Source organism: Geotrypetes seraphini, chromosome 11, assembly GCF_902459505.1.
Source record: "Geotrypetes seraphini chromosome 11, aGeoSer1.1, whole genome shotgun sequence".
In the NCBI taxonomy this organism is placed as follows: domain Eukaryota; kingdom Metazoa; phylum Chordata; class Amphibia; order Gymnophiona; family Dermophiidae; genus Geotrypetes; species Geotrypetes seraphini.
In genome coordinates, this window is record NC_047094.1 from 57,765,925 (window position 1) to 57,783,773 (window position 17,849).

Here is a 17,849-nt window from a genome sequence, read left to right on the forward strand (position 1 = left end):
TGCTTTTAACCTGTCTATAAGGCTTTGAAAATTGTCCTTAACTGTGCAGCTTCTGGTTACTTAAGAACATCACACTCACTCTAATATTATAATCATCCAAAATATACCCCAGCACTCCTTAAGAACTGAACAGAAAAGTAGCGTGATACAATCTATCAAAAAATGGAGAAAAGACCTCATTGTCATGGGGGGTATCCAAAACTTTAACAAACAAGCTTGTTTCAACAGTGTGTTGAGACAAATAGACACATCCTTGGTCAGAAAAATTCAATCTCATTAATACTTCTTCAATGGTTAGAATAACCAGCTTTCAAAAATCAGTTCATAAATACATTGTAATATATACTTAATGTTGAAAAAAACTCCGCCAGACTTATCTGAAAAAACTGTCTCTTGCAGTGCTGGGCAGAAGCAGAAAATTTGCAGAATGAAGTACATGCAAAATCTTTGCGGCTACAGAATCACTGCCAGCAAGCTGCTCTTCAATCCTCCTCAACTCGCATAATTTCCAACAAGGCCCCTGTTTCGCCGAAGCTTCATCAGGGAAATGAGTGATAATTATCCTGCTTCACCATCTGTTGCAAAATTAATGAGATGGAGTTTTTCTGTTGAAACAAGCTTTTCTGTGGGGGCATTAAAAGTTTTGGACCCCCCCCCCAATGACATTGAGGTCTTTTCTCCATTTTTTGATAGATTGTATCACGTCAGTTTTCTGTTCGGATCTTAAGAAGTGCTGGGGTATATTGTGGATGATTATAATATTAGAGTGAGTTTCTGGGCATATTTTACTTGTTTTTTTTACTCAAGGAACATCACCAGAAATGTGTCCTAGAGCTGGAATCATTTTGCTATTATTAGGCAATGCTGTTGAACAGACAGGGCACTTCACTGTCTGTATCTACAAATCATGTTTCTGTGACATCATCAAATTCATCATAGACTAGGTAAATACAATGCATATTTAATTAGAAACTACCTCAATCAATGCTAAGATTTAGCTGTACTGATATAAAAACACAGGATTACTTACCAGGGGTCTTTAGTTCTTTGGACTTTTGAGCAGGCTGTGAAGATGATATTCTTTGATACAGAGGTTGAACCTTTTGGGATTCATCATCCTCTCCATCCCAATGATCCCATACCATGGAGTTCAAAAAACTGTCTTGAGAAAGATTTGCATGCTGAAAATTATTTTTATGCAGTGGCAAGGAGGCTTTGCTAGTAGCACTTTTAGCGGGAGTATTGCCACCAGGGCTATTGGTGTTTGCATGGTCATTCCCTTTAAACTCTTTACTGCTAACTTCAACAGGTGCAGAAGTATCAATATGCCAGCAGTCATCATCAACTGGAATGGGTGGTTCATAGACTAGCTGACAGCTGCTGTTTAAGAAAAATGGATCTGGTTCTTGGTCATCTTCACTGTCCTCAATCTTGAATATGTTGCTGTCCAAAGATTCATTATGTACAGATTGGGTAAGGCCTGAAAGTTGTTGATTTGGTGAAAGTGGACTTCCAGGTTGTTTACTTTTTATATTAGTAGAGCATTGTGAAAACAGAAGTGGGGGCACAGGAGAAACAGGCAAACATTCCACAGATAACTGCTTCTCAAGGGTTTTTGTATGAATAACTTTATTTTCTGTGTTGCTGGAAAGCAGGTGTGTTCCTGAAGCAGTCCTAGCCAGAAGACCTGATGAAATTTTGTTTATAGCGGTCACATTCTTTTCAAGCTTTCCACTGCTGTGGTCTAAAGGGGAACCTTCAATATTCTGTTCAACTTTCTGAATGACCTTTGGCAAGAGACAGAAGCTTGTGGTCTGGGTATGCATAGAGATGTGCTGGCTCTTGCTTGTAAGAGGTGTGGCTGGAACCAGCCATGATGTCTCCATGCTTTCTTCGTGATTATAGTCTCTTTCACAACTTTGTTCCAGTTTTAACTTATCTGTACAGTTTTCTACATAGCTGGTACAATGTTCATTTGGAGCCAAGTTTAAATCATTTCCCCTGTGTATGTCACATGGAATATTCACATAACTTGAATCCATGTCAAAAGAAACAACTGATGAAATGCCAGGTTCAGGCATCTGCGTATCTTTCACTATTTTCCTAAGATGGCTTGATACCAACTTTAAGTTTTTATTGGACTCCATTTCTTCATCAGAATCCAACAAAATAATAACGTCCTCCTTCTGATAACTCATTGATGATGTTGGTTGCTTATTTTCATCACTGAAGGAAGAAGAAAGGCTTTGGGTGTGACTTTGCTTTTTTAATTCCATGGATGGGTATTTTAAGGGGGAAACCAACTGGACATGAACATCTTTCACCTCTTTTTTCGCACAGCTCGATGTGCAAACTTGTTGGTTTGTCTTCTGCAAGAATTCATCAAAATGCCCTAGTGATGACAAGAGATTATTCTGAATTAATGGAGACATTTTTGAAGATGTCAGATTTGGTTTAGAATATGATGGTGTCAGACCAACAGCAGGCAGAGCAGGTACAGATGGACTGATGTTATCACTTCTAAAGCAATCTGACTCAAGTGACTGGTCTTTCTGCAGTTGGCCACTCTGGTCTAGAATAGGTGATTTAAAAACATTATTATTTTCAGTAATGGCCCACCCATTGTCTTCCATCTGGTAAGTTGCCTGCGAAGGTTCAACATATTCTCCCCAGCTTTGTGAAAACATTCGATTATAGCTGTCTTTCAACTCACCATCAGAATTCTGACTGAGTGACATGTCAGGATGTTTTTCTTCATTATCCCAAGAAGCTTTAGATACCCTGGAGCAGTTAACTACTACTGATGTTCTTTCAAAATGCTCTTTTCCATCAGAAACACAAGCATAAGACTGTTTATCTTTATTACACTTAGAAGAGGTTTCAGTGCATTCCAGAGCATTTGTATTTGTACTGCACAAGCTTTTACATGCAGAAACTGATTGGCATTCTGATTCTTGTTTAGAGGATTCCCAGTTGGCTCTGTCCAGACATTCTACAAAGCTCTCCTGTAAGGCTTCACTTATTCTTTTAGTTGAAAGAGATTCCAACATAACTTCATCCTCTTTCTGTTGATGAACATCTTGATCTTCTTCGGTTTCGCAGATACCACCCTCAGTGTCTTCTTCCTCTGACTCATCTTCAACAACTTTTCGTTGTGAAGCAGCAAACTCATAGATTTCTTCCAGTTCCTGCTCATCCACCTTCTCATTCTCTTGCTCTTCATCGTCACCCTGTCCTACTTCTAACATTGCTAATGCTTCCTCATCTTCATCCATCCACACAGACTTCAATAGCTCTTGAAAATTCTCAGCTCTGCTGCCATTATCATCTTCCTTCTCTTGGGAGAACAGATCTTCTTCTGAATGATACTCATTCTCTTGGTCTTCAGTGGGGCTGTTTTCACATATATCAATGAGCTCTCTCACATCAAACCTGCAGTTAGAAGGAGAATGTTTGTTGTTTCTGCTCCCCCTCATTATTAATTCAATTAATTTAATTTATAAATTGCATTTCAAGGTAACTACTGTTTTCTTTCCTACAATGTTTTCTTTCAGTTTTGGTTATATAATGTTAGTGATCCTTCTTGCAGCATGCCCATATTTGTGTTTGTGGCTTATTTATATTTTCAAAATATCAAGAAAAATCTTAGGTTGCACACAGCTAGATGGTGATAACTGAGAACCCACTGTATGTAAAGAATGCATTCAATAAAATATTAATTACTGGTCAAAGCAGGATTTCTCTAACTTGTTCTGGTGACCTCAGTGTCTTCTTTTCAGGAAACACACAATACAAATGCAGAAGATCAATTTGCATAAACTAGATCTCCAACACATACCACCTGATCTCATGAATAGTCACTGTGAATATCCATAGAGTTACCAGGCTAAGTTTGGAAAGCCAGGGGCCAAAGTTTTTCTTGCTCAATACATCTTAATTGGGAAGACTAGTTTTATTGGAACCTGCAACTTGGCTCAACAGAACATCTTTTTACATGGAAGGACCAAACAAATGAAATTTTCTGTCCCCCCTCCCCCAACCTTATCTCCCTGATTGCTGATCTTGTGTGGAGTAAAAAACTGGTAGGGTCATGGCTCCTGTGGTCCATCCCATTCTGCTGTTTATGCCTGCAATCCAATTTTAAAATGGAGTTCAATATGAAGGCCCTCATTGAAAATCCTGCTGCACATACTTCCAGCCTGGCTCTAACTATGCCCCCAATACAACTCCATTTCCCTGTGGTGGAGGGCAATTTTCAAAGGGTTTCTCCCCCATATATAACATTTCTTTGTAAACTGACCTTAAGGGGGCCAAGGTAAATGCACCAGGTGTGTCTAAGACCTATTAGCATTTTCCTTGGACACTTCCATTATTTGAAATGGTTGCCCTATTGCTTTGCAGACCTTTTATATATTATTGCAAATTTCTGACATACTATAAAGCATTGGCTATGTTTTTAAATTAGATGACTACTATATGAATTTAGTGTTTATTTTCTAAAATTGTATATACCGCACTCCTATAAATATTTGTGGGCTTTCTGACATAAATCTATCACAACAGATACTTTGTGCAAAGTCTCATAACTTATGAGGAGGACAATTTTCAAAGCATAGTACCCAGGTAAACCTGATGTCTTAAAACCATCCTCTCAATCCTGCTAAAAGCATGTCTTCTAGACTGTGAGGAGGCATTCCCAGAAATGTGTTCTGGTTTTCCGAGTTTTATGAGTCTTTCATACTGTACATTTTGAAAACAACTGAAGTCAGTTTTATTTCAGCAACACCATGGATCTTGTTGAAAATCTTTCACTAAAATGATTGAAGCTTTCTAGTTTAGTAGTATTATAGATTTTTTGAAAATTATATGGCTAGATTTTGAGTCTTAATGTATATGATATCTTTATAGGTATATTGTGATGTATTTGTATCACTGAAATTTGTAGCTTTGTAAACTGCTTAATGCATTGGTACAAGCAGTATATCAAGTAAATAAATCCAATCCAAAATAATATAAAAAGGTTGCAAATCTTGCCAGATAATATTTTGTCAGCAATCTACAAACTTCCAACATAAGTGCAAAGCCTGAGCATGCTTATTTTCCTTTTGAAAACTGTCCATTGGTGCAAGAGATCTGCAGATTCTAGACCAGTGGTCTCAAACTCGCGGCCCGCCAGATACTATTTTGAGGCCCTCGGTATGTTTATCATAATCACAAAAGTAAAAAAAAAAAACAGTTTCTTGATCATATGTCTCTTTAGCTATAAATTACAATATTATTATTAAGACTTAGCCAAAAGGAAAGATTTATAAACTTTAAAGAGTTTTACCTAATACAAAATTGTCATTTCTTTAATAAGACATTAACTATTTTTTTCTGAGGCCCTCCAAGTACCTACAAATCCAAAATGTGGCCCTGCAAAGGATTTGAGTTTGAGACCACTGCTCTAGACCTACATGGAAGTTTGAAAAATGTCCCCAAAATATCATCTGGCAGGACAACTGCAAGGCTGTGCAGTGTAAGGAACACCTTGTAACACTGCCATAGTTTGAATTAAGAACTGATGTCACAATGAATAAAACGTTTATAGCAGTATTGTAGACAGTTGCATATACAAAGCAAAATGATAGCTTGCTAAATGTAAGCAGAAAAAATGCCGTTGGACACACACACGCCTTTGAATTTATAATAGTTTTTTTAAATATGAAAAGATTAGGTGCTTATCTTGTTAATCTTCTTTCTTGTGCCAACAGGATTGATAGTCAGCTGCATATTGGGTGACTGAAAGGAAGCCTTGGCCAGACTTACTTGTAAAGTTAAATGGTATTGATTTACCTATAGTGGATTCTTTTTGGTGTTTAGAGGACATTATTGGCTCTCAACTGGCTTTTACTGCTCAGGTAGACTCTATAGTTTGCTGAGGGTACATTACGTTCAAAAACTGCTAGCAGAATGAGGATGCATGAATGACAAGGGTTTATTTTGGTTTTGATGCATACTTTCTTTATGTCTCAATTTGACTATGCTAGTGCTGTATTGATAGATATTACAATTGACAATTTGAGGAAATTCCAAACTCTTCAGCATATTGCTCTTCCTATTCTGAGTAGGGCATCCAGATTTGATCATATTATGCCTTTATAAGTATATTATCACTGGTTGGTAATACTTTACAGGATCAGTAAGACTATTCTTATGTTCTTACTGGTTCTTACTCATAGGGTTATTTATGAGACAATGCCTTTGCTTTGGCCTTATTATTCTACCTAGGATGCTGAGATCTTTTGGTAGTTTAACTTTGTTGATTCCTTTGGCTAAGGAGACCTGCCTGATATCCACTAGAAAAGGTTTTTGTTTTGTTTTTTTTCTTGGCACCTTTATTATGAAATTCTCTCCTTGATTCCCTAAGGGAAGTAGTCTCTCCCACATTTTAAATGATTCTTGAAAGCTCATTTTTTGGTAATGGCTTTTGCTGCTGTTCTTCCAGAAATTGAGGATTCCATAGATTAGAGGGGATTGGGCCCAAAGTGTGCTTTTGATAGCAGAAGGCTATGATTATAAGTTGCATCTATGATGACTGTTAGGACATGCGTGGTCTTGTATGAGTGTGGCTTTACTATTTTGTTTAAATTGAAGTTTCTTCCTTTTTTCTTTTATGTTTTGAATTGTGAATTGCTGTGATCTTGTATTAAGCCAGATGGTATAGTTATAGATCCAGCAGGATATGCTAGATGTCCCCACTTCATCCTTTGTTACTATTCACTTGTGAAGCTCAAACTGTTTCCCTGCTTGTGACATTATTAGGTAACGTTGTTAGAAGCAGGGACAGTACAATCTGAGCTGTGACATGCATACCAATAGTTTATTTTCACAAAGAGATAGACACTAAAATACTTAACTTCTAGGTTTGTGAAACTATACTGACCTGACAGCCAATGCAACAACATGAGAGCGTAAGCAGGGAGGAATGTCTATGCTGGCAGAGTACAAGTAATGTAGAAATGCAAATACAGCCTCTGCTGAGGCATCATTCAACAATACTCGATACATCCCCTCATTTCCATCTTCCTCAGCTAAGAAACCTTCAGAAAGTACCTGATGGACAAAGATGAAAAACACTCATCAGTAGAGGGAAAGAGTATCAATGAGTATTCCATGCGACCCACTGTCATTCAAGTTAATCACTCCTCAGTAGTCCTATAGATTCCTCAGTCAATACTATCAACCCAAATATCCCTCTCATACTACAACCTCTCGCACACACTGCAATACCATGGGCAATTCTCAGTATTAGTGCCTCATGAATTTTATTTTCAGTGAAAGGGAAAAGGGTCATGGATTTGATATACTACCTTTCTGTGGTGCAACCAAAACAGTTTACATTTATTATCTGCGGGACCTTGAAAGACCTGTGGGATCTGGGAGGCGGGGTCTTCCCAACATTTGCTCAAGTGCAATACCTTCCACTCACTTTTGGGTCTATCTTCAGGTTCAACATTATTACTGTTATTTGCAACAGAGATGGAGAAATAATTTGCTCTGTGGTCTGCTGAATACTCAATTTTTGAAGATTCCTTCAGAAATGAATACATTTTCTACCTGGTATAAATTGCTGAAAACTGCATTTAATGTGCAACCTATGGACAAGAGAGAGACTTGGGGGTTAGCTATTTGCAGTAGCAGTTTTTGAACTATTTAATCATACCCATACTTTAGCAGGATTGGTCAATCTTAGGGAATTGCAATATAAGATATTACACCAGGCCTACATCTCTAGAGATTGAGGGGATTCCATGGACCTTTGGGAGGGGAACTTATGTACTAAAAGTAACCACGCCCCGGGTACTCTTATATACCTCTTTCTGGACTGTCCCACCACTGAACTGTGGCTTTGGGTTCTTCCTCTTCTAAAACAGATTGTGAAGTATTCTATCCCTTGGGATTACAACCTACTGCTAATGGGGGATCAGAGGGCGAAGATTTCTCCCTTTCCCTAAGGAGGTTCATTTATCTAGCCATCCTTACAGTCAAGAAACTTTTGTTACAGTACTGGGTATCAGATCGGGCAGCAACTTTTCCTCATTGGCTCAGTAGGATGCAGGAGATTACCCGATTTGAGGTTCAAACCTTTCACACTTCTATAAGACTAGAGAAATTGAGTTGTGTATCCCTTTGGCGGGAATTATTGGCCTTTTCCTTGGGGGGCCACAAACCTTAACCTTTAACTTGGGCATTGGATTGCATAATCTTTTCATATTTGTGGTTTTCTGATCTGGGATGTCAGGTAGGCACGGGTATGCATGGGTGTGTGTGGTGAGTCTTTGGATGGTAAGATTTCAAGAATGCCTGACATTGTTCATTCTTTGGTTGGTATGCATGTTGGAGGGGGGGATAAAAGATGTTAGCTCTTAAGTTGTATATTGCTATAGGCTCAGCTGACGTTACCTTGTATTTTGGAGGAGACTGCTTTTCATGTATTTGTAATTGACATTTGAGTACTGTTTTTCCTGCTGACTGTTATGAGCTGCAGCAAGGACAAACACATTAAAAAAAAATCCTTATAAAAATCAGTTGGTACCAGTACAGGCTTTGGATTACGTGGGGATTCATTTTGACATTCTCCAAGGCTGGGTTTTCCTTCCGAAATTACACTGTCAGATCGTGAATCTCCTCTTCAGTGTGTCTCCTTGGGTAAGGGATGTTTAAGTCCTCGGCTCCATGACAGTCTCCCTGGAGTTAATTCCATGGACCAAGGCTCATATAAGATCCTGCCAGAGATTTCTTCTGACCAGGAGGTGTCTCCGGTCCCAGACCTTGAGCATGATATGTCCTCTTCATACAGCAGTGAAGAGGAGCCTAAGGTGGTGGCTTCATTTTCCCAACTTGGCAAAGGGGGTTCCCCTACACTCTTCGCAATGGATTGTGATGACTATCGATTCCATCCTTCTGGGCTGGGGAGTTCATTGTGGGAAAAGTCTGACTCAGGGTCTCTGGCCCCAGGAGGAGTCCCATTGCTCCATCAATCTATTGGAAACTAAGGCAATACACTTGATGCCCTGGAATTTCAGGATCTTCTGGTGGGCAAGGCAGTTAGGGTGCTGTACAATAATTCCACAGAAGTGGCCTATGTCAACCATCAAGGGAGAACAAGCAGTCATCTGCTGGTGCTGCATGCTTTGGGTAAAGAATCATCTATCGGATCTGCCCACCACTCGAGTAACAGGAAAGCAGAATCTGCAAGCAGATTTCCTCGGTCAGGGGAATGGCCTCTCAGCTCTGCAGCTTACAATGCCATCATTCGCCAGTGGGGATTGCTGGTGATTGACTTCATGGTGACATGTAAGAATACCAAAATTCAGCTCAGAGGGTGTTGATGCTCTTCTTCAATCCTGGCCCACAGAGCAGTTGCACATCTTCCCCCTTTGGTCTGGAGGCTTTGATATGCATGATATAATTTATGGCCGAACCTTCTCTAAGACTTCCAGTTTCGGCAGATCTCTTGATGCTGGGTCCAATAGCCATACCAGATCCAGATCGATTTTATCTTATGGTTTGGTTCTAGAAAAGGCAGGCTGAGAGAGAGAGATTATTCTTCCAAGGGCATCTTTACTATGCTTTGCTCTTGACGTAGATCTACCTCTCTTGTTTATGTTTGGTTATAATTATACCTCACCTTCCTTTTTTTTGAAACTTTTTTAGTATTGTAAGCCACTTAAAAGGTTAATACTAAATTGTGGGATACAAAATTTTTAATAAACTTGGATCATATTTCTTTTATACCCTACACGTAGCAACGAACCGCTACATAAAATCAGCAAGCAAACGGCGAAGAAACAATAGACCCCAATGGTTCACCGCAGAGATCTCAGACCTCATTAAAGAAAAGACACAAGCATTCATTTCCTACAAAAATTCGGAGACAAGGGGAGGCTAAATTAGAATACAAGGCCAAGTCTACAGTGGTGAAAGCAGCAGTCAGAGAGGCCAAGCATCGAGTTGAAGTAAACCTTGCAAGGAACATTAAGAAAGGGGATAAATCCTTCTTCAGGTATATTAGTGACAGAAAAAGAAACACTGATGGGATAGTGCGCCTAAGGAAACCAGACGGGAATTATGTAGAATCAGATTCAGACAAAGCCGAACTACTAAATGAATACTTCTGCTCGGTTTTCACCTGCGAGGCACCGGGGTCCGGTCCACAGTTGCCGGCAAAGCAATGTTCAGAAGACCCGTTTCGGAATTTTGAGTTTACTTCCGGAGATGTCTACGACGAATTATCAAGACTCAAGGTGAACAAAGCAATGGGCCTGGACAATCTACATCCGAGAGTGCTCAATGAGCTCAGAGATGTCCTAGCAGAACCGTTATCCGTACTCTTCAATCTCTCCCTGAGTACGGGAAGAGTCCCCTTGGACTGGAAAACAGCTAATGTCATTCCTCTGCACAAAAAGGGTTGCAGGACAGAGGCTGCGAATTACAGACCGGTGAGTCTCACATCGATAGTGTGTAAAATCATGGAAACACTAATCAAACGCAAGCTAGGCACGATCCTGGATGAGAAGAATCTACGTGATCCCCACCAACATGGGTTCACCAAGGGTTGGTCCTGCCAATCCAACCTCATCAGTTTCTTTGACTGGGTAACAAGAAAATTGGATCTGGGTGAGTCCCTGGACGTAGTGTATTTGGACTTCAGCAAAGCTTTTGATAGCGTCCGCCACCGCAGGTTATTGAGCAAAATGAAATCGATGGGATTAGGTGATACACTAACCGCATGGGTCAAAGATTGGCTGAATGGTAGACTTCAGAGAGTGGTGGTTAACGGTACCCTCTCTAAAACGTCGGAGGTGACCAGTGGTGTGCCGCAGGGCTCGGTCTTGGGCCCGATCCTTTTCAACATATTTGTAAGAGACATGACTCAGGGGCTTCAAGGTAAAATAACTTTATTCGCTGATGATGCCAAACTATGTAACATTGTAAGTGTCAGCAATTTTTCTGACACCATGACGCTAGACCTGCTTTTATTGGAACATTGGTCCTCGACCTGGCAGCTTAGTTTTAACGCTAAAAAATGCAAGGTCATGCACCTTGGCAACAATAATCCGTGCAGAACGTATACATTGAATGGAGAAACCTTGGCAAGGACTGAAGCATAACGAGATTTGGGAGTAATCATTAGTGAAGACATGAAAACTGCCAATCAAGTGGAGAAGGCTTCATCCAAGGCCAGGCAAATGCTGGGTTGTATCTGGAGAAGCTTTGTTAGTCGGAAGCCCAATGTCATAATGCCATTGTACAGAACCATGGTGAGGTCTCATCTGGAGTACTGCGTACAATTTTGGAGGCCACATTACCGTAAGGATGTGCTGAAGGTTGAGTCGGTTCAGCGAATGGCCACCAGGATTGTCTCGGGACTCAAAGATCTATCGTACGAAGAAAGGCTAAACAAATTGCAGCTATACTCTCTCGAAGAACGTAGGGAGAGGGGAGACATGATTGAGACGTTTAAATATATCACTGGTCGTACTAAGGTAGAAGATGATATTTTCTTTCTGAGAGGACCTTTGGCCACAAGAGGGCACCCACTGAAAATAAAGGGCGGGAAGTTTCATGGCGATACCAGGAAGTACTTCTTCACCGAAAGAGTGGTTGGCAATTGGAATGAGCTTCCAGCACAGGTTATCGAGGCCAGTAGCATGCCAGATTTTAACAACAGATGGGATGCTCATGTTGGATCTCTAAGAGGGAATGGGACATCAGAGTGTGATCTCTCACAGGGTAGTTAGGATGGTGGGTGGGTCAATAGAGTGGGCAGACTTGATGGGCCTTGGCCCTTTTCTGCCGTCACTTTTCTATGTTTCTATGTTTTATTGCTGTGCTGTTAATTGTTTGTATTTTTGATACTGTATCATGCTAGTCCTATTACTAGGACTCTATTTTCAATATCCAAGTTTACCTCAGTGATTGAGTTTATGCTTATATTTGGTCATTTTACCATTATTCTGCTATTTACAAAAGTGTAAGTTTTTATGTCAAGCTATACCTGCTGTGTACATTGCTTTGGGTGAGTTTCCTTATAAAGGTGATTAATAAATCCCAATAAATATAAATATTTTCAAATATTTATTTATATGTTAATGCCGTGCTATGTTGTTTAGGGAAAATTTTATAAAATGTTTTCAATTATGAAAATTATTTTATAGATGGACTTTGATCCATGGGAATGTAAACATATAGTTCCACTTTTCACTACCTTGGAATAATGACAAATAGAGGACATTTAACACAGCTTGATCACATGCAGTTGGTTTTACCCTCGTGTTCTGAAGGCCCTGTTGTTATTATAGTGAGTGCTTTTGCACTATACTGATTTATAAAACAGGCACATCATATGCACCTAGGTATATAAAACCACCCTTCCTGAAGCTAAATTTAGCTGCTCCAGAATAGAAAGTTAGCCAGCTATTCCTGTTTTCAGTACTAGATGCCTAATTTGGCTGGCCAAATCTAGGTTCTGCCATGGCAAGCCTAAATCTGGCTGGTCAGTTCCTTCTCCTGCCCACTACATGAAAACAGTTGTGGTAGTGGGGGTTTTCTCTTTTCTCATGTCCACAAGAAAAGGTTTCAGAGTACAGTCAACAGCCCATCATAATCTTTTCTCCTGATCCCCCCATCATCAGGGGGGTAAGGAGGGATGATCATGGGAAAGTACAGATATAACACATTAAGGAACAATAGCCTTAAAATGGAGAAATTAGGTTCTTACCTGCTAATTTACTTTCTTTTAGCTTCTCCAGACCAGTAGAGGTTAACTTTACGAATGGGTATATATCTAATCATGACCAGCAGGTGGAGACTGAAAACAAAACTTTGGGACAGTATATACTATCCTCCCTTCTCTATTTCCCTCAGTCTGCCGAATAGCCAAGCAGAACCAAGAACTGGAAAACAGGAAGAAAACAATACTCCGAACAGGAGTAACAAATAACATACCCAAATGCTGTTGGAAAATGCAGAGGAGAAATACCCGAAGGAAAATGTCCCCACAGCTCGCCAGCTAAGCCAGCCGAGCCACAGCCGCTGTTCTTTAATTCTCCCCGGCCCTAGAAAAATACTAGAACCCGCAGCAAAAAACAAAAACTGCCCGCGAAAACAGCCCCAACAACAACAACAACAACAGACAGGGTGGGGACCTCTACTGGTCTGGAGAAGCTAAAAGAAAGTAAATTAGCAGGTAAGAACCTAATTTCTCCTTCTTTAGCACTCTCCAGACCAGTAGAGGTTAACTTTACGAATGGGACGTACCAAAGCAGTCCCTCTCACGGGCGGGACCCCCGAAGGGCCGATACCAGAACACACTCACCGAACACCGCGTCCCGACGCGCCTGAACATCTACCCGATAATGTCTAACAAATGAATGCAAAGGAGGACCAAACCGCAGCCTTACAAATATCCACCGGAGGCACGAGCGACGACTCAGCCCAAGAAGCCGCCTGACCCCGAGTGGAATGAGCCTTGAGAAACTCCGGAACAGGCTGCTGTTTCAGAAGATAAGCGGAAGCAATCGTCTCCTTGATCCAGAAGCGCCAGCTCCCCGACGAGGACCAGCCAGGAGGACAAAGAGATGATCGGACTTCCGGAATTCCTGGGTCCGCTGCACATAAGAGCGAAGGACCCGACCGACATCCAACTTGCGCGGCTGCCGTTGCTCAGAAGAGCCCTCCCGACCACCCAAGACCGGGAGAACCACCGATTGATTGACATGAAAAGGAGAAACAACCTTCGGCAGAAAGGAAGGAACAGGCCGCAAGACGACCCGCTCCCTAGAAAACTCCAAGAAGGGAGCCCTACAAGAGAAAGCCTGCAGCTCAGAAACACGCCTAGCAGAAGTAATGGCCACCAAAAAGACCGCCTTCAAAGTAAGGTCCTTCAAAGAACAGTCGTCCAAGGGCTCGAAAGGCGGGCGCACCAAAACAGAGAGAACCAGATTAAGATCCCAAGAGGGAACCGAGGGCCGTAGGGGAGGCCTAAGCAACTTGGCCGCCCGCAGAAACCGAATCACATCAGGAAGAGCCGATAAACGCTGACCTGACACCAACCCTCGAAAGGCCGACAGGGCCGCAAGATGAACCCGGAGAGAAGACCAAGCCAGGCCTCTATCCAGGCCATCCTGCAAGAACTCTAGAATGTTAGGCAGAGAAGCGCGAAAAGAGGTCCCTCCCCACGCCCGACACCATTCCTCAAAGAGACGCCAAACCCGCACATAAGCCCGAGAGGTAGAAAGCCTCCGGGACCCCAACAGTGTAGCGATCACCTTGTCTGAATATCCCTTCTTGCTAAGGCGACCCCTTTCAAGAGCCACGCCGTAAGACAGAAGGGAGACGGGTCGAACATGGGAATGGGACCCTGCATCAGAAGGTCGTCCGAGAGAGGCAGAGGAAGAGGAACCGCCACCAGGTGCCTCACCAGATCCGCATACCACGGACGTCGAGGCCAATCCGGAGCCACCAGCACCACCAAACCCGGATGGTGAACAATGCGAAGAAGCACTCTGCCCACCAGCGGCCAAGGAGGGAACACATACAACAGCCCCTCCGTTGGCCACGGCTGGACCAGAGCATCCAGACCCTCGGCCAGCCCTTCCCTGCGACGACTGAAGAAGCGGGGCACTTTGGCGTTGCCACTCGTGGCCATCAGGTCCATCAGGGGCTGCCCCCAATCTTGCACTATCAACCGAAACGCTCCGGCGCCGAGAAACCACTCTCCTGGATCCAGGAAGTGACGACTGAGGAAGTCTGCCTGAACATTTTCTACCCCGGCTATATGAGAAGCCGAGAGGTCCAGAAGATGGGACTCCGCCCAAACCATGAGCCGAGCCGCCTCCTGCGCCACAGGAGTGCTCTTGGTGCCCCCCTGACGATTGACATAAGCCACCGCCGTGGCATTGTCCGACAGGACTCTGACCGACTTGCCCAGCAAAAGGGAGTGGAAAGCTAACAGCGCCAGCCTGACCGCTCTGGTCTCCAACACGTTGATCGACCAGGAGGCCTCCTCCGCGGACCAGGTGCCCCGAGCTGAGTGGCCCATAAACTGAGCCCCCCAACCGAGGAGACTCGCATCCGTAAGGAGCACCGTCCACTGCGGGAGATCCAGACCCACCCCCTGAACCAGGTGAGGGGTCCGGAGCCACCAGCGCAGACTGCAGCGCGCCAAGCCTCGCAGGGGAACCGGAACATCCAAATCTTGCCTCCGGGGAGACCACCTCCGGAGCAGAGCATACTGAAGAGGACGCATGTGGGCCCGCGCCCACCTCACCACGTCCAGGGACGCCGCCATTGACCCCAGGACTTGGAGGAAATCTCGCGCCCGAGGACCCCGGGACGCCAAAAGCAGGCGAATCTGAGATTGCAATTTGCTCACCCGGGCCTCTGGAAGGAAGACCTTCCCCAAGGAGGTGTCGAACATAACCCCAAGGCACTCCAGACGCTGAGCCGGGACCAACCGACTCTTGGAAAGGTTGACCACCCAGCCCAGCGACCGGAGAAACTCCACCACCCGAGCCGTAACCCGGGAGCTCTCCTGCAACGACTTTGCCCGAATCAACCAGTCGTCCAGGTAGGGGTAAACCAGGATGCCCACCGACCGCAAGGCTGCCGCGACGACCACCTTTACCGTGGTGAACGTCCGAGGAGCCGTGGCCAGACCAAAGGGAAGCGCACAGAACTGAAAGTGCCGCCCCAAGATCGCAAAGCGAAGGAAGTGCTGATGAGAGGCCCGAATTGGAACCTACAAGTAGGCCTCCGTCAGACCGAGAGACGTAAGAAACTCCCCCGGCTGAACCGCCAGAATGACCGACCGCAGCGTTTCCATGCGGAAAGACGGAATCTTGAGAGCTCTGTTGACCCCTTTCAAATCCAGGATGGGCCGAAAGGTCCCCTCCTTTATGGCCACCACAAAGTAAATGGAGTACCTGCCGGTGCCCCACTCCGTAGGGGACACCGGCACCACTGCCTCGAGATCTAGCAAACGCTGAAGGGTCTGACGAAAAGCCTGCGTCTTCCATGGAGTCTGACATGGAGAAGCGAGGAAAAGGTCCGGCAGAGAGCGGGTAAACTCCAGAGCGTAACCGTCCCGCACCACCTCAAGGACCCACTGATCGGACGCGATCTCGGCCCATTTGGGGAAAAATTTGCGCAGCCGGGCCCCCACCGGAACCAAAGGGGGCGCCGGCAAGGAGTCATTGCGCTGGACGGGAAGCGGGGGAACCGGCGGAGGGATTCCCTGCCCCCCGACGGGCCCCCCGAAAGGGCTGCATGCGCTGGAAGAACCGACCCCGGGAAAAACCCTGAGCCGGGAAAGAAGCAGCCCCACGCCCCGGGCGATACTTGCGAAATTCCCGCAAACGCCCCCGGGCAGCCCCACACCTAGACGCAGGGCGGGCACGGTCCTCAGGCAGACGGGGCACCTTCGAGTCCGTCAGAGTCTGAATCAACTCATCTAATTCCTCTCCAAACAAAAAGACCCCCTAAAGGGAACTTTAGTAAACTTAGCTTTGGACGCAGAATCCGCCGCCCAAGCGCGCAGCCACAAAATACGCCGCGCGGCCATGCCATAGACTTAGCCGAAATCCGCACCAAGTCATAAAGAGCATCTGAGAGGAACGAGGCAGCCATCGCAATCTTCGCTACCTCCTGATCCACTAGAGACCAGTCATCAGACTCCCGATCCAGGACACGCTCAGCCCACCGAAACACGGCGCGAGCGACTAGCTCCCCACAAACAGCCGCCTGGACCCCAAAGGCAGAGACATCAAAATCATACTTAAGAAGTGTCTCTAACGCACGCGCCTCCGCGACCCTAAGAGCAGAACCGTCCATAACAGGCACGGTATGCCGCTTAGGAAGTACCGAGACCACCGCGTTCCCCATTGGCGAAATTAAGGTAGCCCTACCTCCCTCCGGGACGGGATACCCAAGAGCCAAGGCGCACACCAAACGAAACTGCGCCCATAGGCCACTGCGCCAACACAAAATCCCGCAAATCCTGACGCACAGGAAAAGAGCGGGAACCAGGACAGACCCCCTGAAGCAGAGGGGCCCCCATACGCGGGGTCTCCGGCGGCGCCACTGCAAAAATGCAACACCAAGGAGACCTGCTACACAGGTCTAAAAGCTCATCCCTCTGAATAAAAAAGCGCACCACGGACGCATCTGCTCTGGAAGACGGGAAACCCGCCGCCCCGCTGCCAACAGGCGTCCCCTCTAGAGGATCCTGGAAGCCCGCCAAAGCAGCCAGGTCCTCAACCAGGCCAACACGCTCCTCCGCCCACCAATTCGCAATCCAAGCCCCCCCGCGGGCGCTTGGATGAGGGAGGAGGAAGAGGGGACGCCAAACGAAAAGAGGGAGGCAAAGCCCCCCCCCGAGACCCCCCAGGCGCACGTGGGACCCCCAAAAGTCCGCACAAAGAAAGAAAATAAATTGGGGGCAAAAAACCCCTGGGGGTCCCCAGGGACTCCCTGCCCCAGCAGGGGTCCATGCTGAAACCTGCCCCTGTGTTCGCCATACAGGGGGAAGGTCACCTGAGGTTGCAGACAAAATGGAGGGGCCAGACAAAGAAAATGGCGAAGTTCCCGCCAAAAATGCTCCCTCCATGGCCTGTAGCGGCTGAGAAGACTGAACAGTCTCAGCCGCTAAGACAGGCAAGTCGGCATCAGCTGTCAAAAAAAATCAGCTGAGAGGGAATCCTTCGGGGAATCCCTCCGTGGGCGGTTGTGGAAGACCGGGCTTCCCCACTGCTCCAAGCCGACTCGCGAGGCACCATCGGCGGGGAGCTCTGGGCGCCTGCAGC

The 17,849-nt window shown here is 45.0% G+C and overlaps 1 protein-coding gene across 5 annotated transcripts in view; it reads right to left on the reverse strand.

Moving 5' to 3' along the window:
- The window catches only part of SLX4 (SLX4 structure-specific endonuclease subunit), a 147,279-nt gene that overhangs the window by 41,318 nt on the left and 88,112 nt on the right, over window positions 1-17,849 (reverse strand). For all 5 annotated transcript variants that reach the window (XM_033963782.1, XM_033963783.1, XM_033963781.1 and 2 more), the window contains 2 exons: window positions 6,926-7,095; window positions 1,031-3,432 (listed from right to left, as the gene is read on the reverse strand). In XM_033963782.1, the coding sequence (XP_033819673.1) occupies window positions 1,031-3,432; window positions 6,926-7,095 (2,572 nt within the window). The remainder of the gene's footprint in view (window positions 1-1,030; window positions 3,433-6,925; window positions 7,096-17,849) is intronic.